The following is a 5924-nucleotide window of genomic DNA, read 5'->3' on the forward strand; positions in this document are numbered from 1 at the left end:
AAACCAAATAGGCAATACCATGGCACATTAAAACGTACAGCGTATTGACAAACAACAATACATGAAACACAGCAGAAAAGGTATGAACAAGACGAGAATGATAGCATGTGCTTCGGAAGAGTAAGCGAATTCTGCTACACATGAAACACCCTCGTGTTGCTCGTGTTAGTAAACACTTGGTTTTTAAATTAAAATCGTCAATCGAAAGTAAGATCCTATATATATGAACATGTTAATATGCTACAAATAACATACCACATGTAAATGAAAGACGTAGAATTTTATCAGAGTGTACACATATATCAATGATTCCTAAAATCATATTTTGTTACGAGAACCTTTTTTCTGGTTAGATAGTAATTATTTTTGTTTTAAAGTATCTACAAGTATATTGTCTGAAAAAGTAAGATTTACTACAAAGCCAGCCTTGAATGTATGATTAGTAAATTTACTCGTAATCAATCGCACCTTTCCATCCCAGGAATAGGTTAGTACCTAAGCTGTAATTGGCAAAACCTGTTATTTTTTTTTTCATCAATGCTTCGAACTCTATTTGGACTGTTCTATTTGAGTGTCACTGCTGCGTCTTTTGTAGACAAACAATGTATCTGGCGTACAACATTGTAAGTCGGGTATCTTTGATGTGTTTTCTCATAATCTTCAGTGAGTAACCTTTTAAGAAGACATAAATCACATGGCAAAGGAGTGCTACTAGTTTATAAATTGTTTTAACCTTTAAATGTCATTCACAAAGCAAAAATACTTAGTAAGATGTCTCAGCTTTTTTTTTTTTTAAATATTTAGCTAATTAGGAAATAAATAGGAAATTCGAGGTGATATGTCCTATCAACTGTAGTGTAACTAATGCAATGTAAGATACTTTGTAGGTTGATTGAATTCGTGTGGGAATGTCAGTATAATAAATAAACTCATCATAGATACCAGGACTAAATTTTATATATACGCCAGACGCGCGTTTCGCCTACAAAATACTCATCAGTGACGCTCGAATCCAAAAAAGTTAAAAAAAAAAAAAAAAAAAAAAAAAAAAAAATAAAGTACGAATTTGAAGAGCATTGAGATCTAAAATTCCTAATAGTGTTGCCAAATACAGCTAAGGTAATCTATGCCTTAGTATTTCAAAAAGTTCTAAATTTTGTAAACAAAAACAGTTAATTTATAAATATAACAATATCAATGATAATTCATGTCAGCACAAAAAGTGTTGACTACTGGGCTTGTGATACCCTCGGGGAAATAAATTTCCACCAGCAGTGGCATCGACCCAGTGGTTGTAAATAAACTCATCATAGATACCAGGACTAAATTTTATATATACGCCAGACGCGCATTTCGTCTACAAAAGACTCATCAGTAACGCTCGAATCAAAAAAAATTAAAAAAAACAACAAAAAAAGCCAAATAAAGTACGAAGTTGAAGAGCATAAAATATTGACCGGTCAAAACTAGTTAAAGCCAATTAAGTAATCATGGATGCATGCTATGTTTGCTTTGGGTTTTTTATGTAAAGGATGTAAGAGTTGAAATATATTTATTAAAGGTATTAAGTCACATGACGTTGTAACGGTCAAGTGATTGTTTACTATAAACACGTGTGTGTGTTTATATCAAGCACATGGTGTGTGTTTACGTTCTATTTGATTGGATGGCATATACCCGTACTGCCGGTTTTACGGGTATATGCCCTCATGATTTTCGTGAAAAGCATGATTAAGTATTACTTAAGGGGGTAGCTTGAGAAAATTAAGTTATTCGAAGTTTGCCTATAGTACGACGTAGCAGCATTCGTTATTGTGGTATGTCTGACTCCGAGAAACTTCTAGATTCCGACCATGAATCTTTGCCAGCTGGTACTAGTGTACATTCGTTGCGTGATGGTATTTCTGCACATAATACTGGGAATAACGACTTGGTGGATACTTTCTCTCTGTTTAAAACCTATCTTGATGGGAAGATCGCTACTCTACACAAAGATTTGGCAGTTGGCAACGAGAATTTTGCTACCAAACTCAAGCAGGAAGTTTCAGTTAAACTCAAAGGTGAGGGCAACCAGATACAATTCAACTTTAATTGTGAAATCATGGCCGACCTCGTTAAGCTCCAGAAGCGTATTCCTGATGAAGATGCAGCTTGTCTTAAATTGGTATCTGGAGCCATCCTTAAGGTTAAGAAGCGAAATAAACTCATCCGCATTGCAGACAAATCTCCTGCAGGATGGAAAACCGTCCGTGAATATGAAAGCGACGACCTTGCCTCCGACTCCGAAGACGAGAAGCGCATTCGTTCTGTAGAAACCCGTGCCATCAGGAGTATCAAGGAAAAGAAAAGACCTCATCCTTATAGAACCGCTACAGCTACTGCTTCTGCTCCTTCTGCACCTATGCCTAATCAACATAACGCTAGACAAAACAACTACCAACAGCCGCCCTTTCGGACCGGCAGACGGAGGGAACCGTCATCTCAGGACATCTGTTACAACTGCAACCAGCTTGGCCACTGGCGAACTCAGTGCCCCCTCCTATTCAGTACAAAACCAGGTGTCTCAGGGACAACAAGGCAACAGAATTAATGATAAGTATTTTTATGCTACTTTTTTAGATGAACGTAATCTTTACGGACAGTTTGAACTGTTTATGTCACATGCAAAATATTTTGATAATATTGATATTTCATCTGTTGCAAAAGGGGTGAAATATAGCTTACGCAAGCATATACAATTTTGGAAACATATAGGTGCTAATGAGTTTGTTATAAATACTATCAAAAATGGGTATGTTATTCCTTTTTTGCAGACTCCTACATCTATGTCATTTAAGAATAACAAATCTGCTAATGTCCATTCTAAATTTGTAAATGAAGCAATTTCAGAATTACTTGATATCGGAGGTGTTATTGAAACTCCATTTCAACCTTTTGTTGTAAATCCGCTTAGTGTTGCAGTTCAAAGTTCGGGCAAAAAACGTCTGATTTTGGATTTAAGTGAACTGAATGTTTTTATTAAAAAAGAAAGAATTAAATTTGAAGACTGGAAAGTGGCTTTAAACTATTTCACAAAAGATTGCTATCTATTTAAGTTTGATCTTAAGTCTGGTTATTTTCATTATGACGTATGTACTAAACAACAAACATATTTAGGATTTTGCTGGAACAATAAATTTTACTGTTTTACAGTTTTAGCCTTTGGTCTTTCGTCTGCTCCATATCTATTCACTAAATGTTTACGTCCAATCGTAAAATACTGGCGAGAAAACGGCGTAGATATTGTGCTTTACTTAGATGATGGACTTGGAATGGGTAAAAATAAACAAGAAGCTTCCGAATGTTCATCTTTTGTAAAAACGTCTTTGTTAGAAGCAGGGTTTCTTATTAACAGGGAAAAATCTATTTTTAAACCAGTCCAATGTTTAGAGTGGTTAGGTTTAGTTTGGAATTCGTCTGATTTTTCAATTAGTATATCAGATAGACGGATTGAAAATACCCTAGCATCATTGGTTGATGTTTTGAATAACTTTCCTAATTTCACAGCACGAGAATTGGCTCAGGTAACTGGAAAGGTAATTTCTATGTGTCCAGTCATGGGTAACATAACTAGTTTAATGACCCGTTATTTACACTGGGCTATTGAAAGCAGAGTAAAGTGGGATTTAAATTTAAAATTGGAATGTCCCGATTGTGTATTCAATGAGCTCACATTTTGGCTGAATAACATTCTAAGATTGAACAGAAAACATTTAGCAGGTTATTCTTTTCCCCACGTGGTTGTATACTCTGATGCGAGTAATGTAGCTGCTGGTGCTTACTCGATAGATATTGACTCTAATATTTTTCATCAGATGTGGACTTTACAAGAGTCTATACAGAGTTCTACTTGGAGAGAACTTCAAGCTATTTTGTTAGCATTGATGTCTTTTAAAAACCGTTTAAGAAATAAATGTGTTAAATGGCATACAGATAACAATAACTGTGTTTTCATTGTTCAGAAAGGAAGTTCAAAAGTACATTTACAAGAGATAGCTATGAATATTTTTAAGTTGTGTTCTGAATTGAATATTACGTTAGATGTTGTTTGGATCCCGAGATCTGAAAATACTAAAGCTGATTATATTTCAAAAATGATTGATATAGAAGACTGGGGAACAAGCATAGAATTTTTTAAATTTATAGATGATATGTGGGGTCCGCATACTGTGGACAGATTTGCGAGTAATTTAAATAAAAAATTAACCAGGTTTAATTCTAAGTTCTGGAATCCAGGTGTTGAAGCAGTTGATGCGTTCACGCAAAATTGGAACAATGAAGTTAATTGGATTGTTCCTCCTATTTCTGTTGTCTGTAGAGCAATTAAACATTTGATTTTATGTAAAGCTAGAGGCACTTTGATCGTTCCAAAGTGGCCTTCCTCGTCATTTTGGACAATGATTTTTAAAAGAGGTTCGCATTTGCAACCATATGTAATTGATGTTTTAGAATTTCAACCAAATCAGAACATTTTTATTCATGGTATGAATAATAAGTCCTTGTTGGGATCTTCTGAATTCGTTTCTAGTGTTTTAGCTATTAGATTGAACGCTGAGTTCACGTAAGAATTTACGACAAGGCTGTTGAGCAAGGTCGCATAGTAAAGACAAGGCCAAATTTATTGGCAAGGTCGTTTGTTGATGACAAGGCCAAATTTAATAGGCAAGGTCTCACTGACATGGCCAGTATGAAAAATAAATCTGGCAAGGTCATTTAATTATATTATAAGCTTGTTGTATAGTAGATTATATTTCTATTTCATATGCACGTTTTTCAGATATTTTTTCATGTGGAATATGGAAATCCTTGCCTAAGCCAGTCGACCAAGATTTGACATCTTTATCTAATTGCCTACCTGAGTTCTGTCTGCGTTCGAAGGCCGAGAATACCAAAAGAAAATATTCATATGCATTTAACTATTTCTGTAAGTGGTGTAATAACTATTTAAATGTTAAACCTTTACCAGCTTCAGATTTTTATGTTTCATTGTACTTAATACACCTGTCAAAGACATCTAATTCGTATGCTAAAGTTGAAGAAGCATATTATTCCATAAGCTGGGCTCATAAACTAGCAGGCTATCCAAACCCGTGTTATTCACAGTTGTGTATGTCGGTTAAAGAAGGAGCTCATAGAAAGATCGGACATGCTATTGTAAATAAAAAAGAACCAATCACACCAGATATTTTAAAGAAAATTGTTATTAAATATGGTCAAGAATGTAACAATCTTATAGAAATTAGAATTTGTTGTATGTGTCTTATAAGCTATGCAGGGTTCTTAAGGTTTTCTGAAATGGTAAATTTAAAAAGATCTGATTTAAAATTTAGTGATTCACATGTCTCTTTGCTCATAACGAAAAGCAAAACTGATCATTATAGAGAAGGCACACAGGTTTTAATTGCTAGAACAGATACACAAACATGTCCTGTTAGTATGTTGGAGAAATATTTATTATTATCTAATATTGACGCTTCATCTTCAGATTATATATTTAGATCCATGTATTTATGTAAAAAATCTAAGTCTTATAAACTGAGAGGTCTTAAACCTTTATCATATACTAGAGTAAGAGAAATTATATTATCAGCTCTTGAATCTATCGGTTTAGATAAGTCCAAATTTGGATTACATAGCTTGAGATCAGGTGGAGCTACTGCAGCTGCATCAGCTGGCATTCAGGATAGATTATTCAAGAAGCATGGTAGATGGGCTTCAGATAAAGCCAAAGATGGCTATGTAAGAGAAAATATAAAAGAAAAACTGACAGTGTCTAAAAGTTTGGGAATATAATTTTCATAAATATACTTTATACATTGTATATGTATCACTCTATGTTCACATCTCGCATCTACTTGCATTTTTTTGCTTTCTTTGTCTTTCGA

General features: G+C 34.3%; 1 protein-coding gene across 1 annotated transcript; it reads left to right on the top strand.

Moving 5' to 3' along the window:
- The first annotated feature begins 1552 nt into the window (after positions 1–1552).
- On the top strand, positions 1553–4947 carry LOC143073564 (uncharacterized). Its single transcript, XM_076249201.1, has 2 exons — positions 1553–2592; positions 4808–4947. The coding sequence occupies exon 1, from the start codon at positions 1820–1822 to the stop codon at positions 2588–2590; it is 771 nt and encodes a 256-aa protein (XP_076105316.1). The 5' UTR covers positions 1553–1819; the 3' UTR covers positions 2591–2592; positions 4808–4947.
- Positions 4948–5924: the final 977 nt, after the last annotated feature.

This window comes from Mytilus galloprovincialis, chromosome 4 (assembly GCF_965363235.1).
Source record: "Mytilus galloprovincialis chromosome 4, xbMytGall1.hap1.1, whole genome shotgun sequence".
In the NCBI taxonomy this organism is placed as follows: domain Eukaryota; kingdom Metazoa; phylum Mollusca; class Bivalvia; order Mytilida; family Mytilidae; genus Mytilus; species Mytilus galloprovincialis.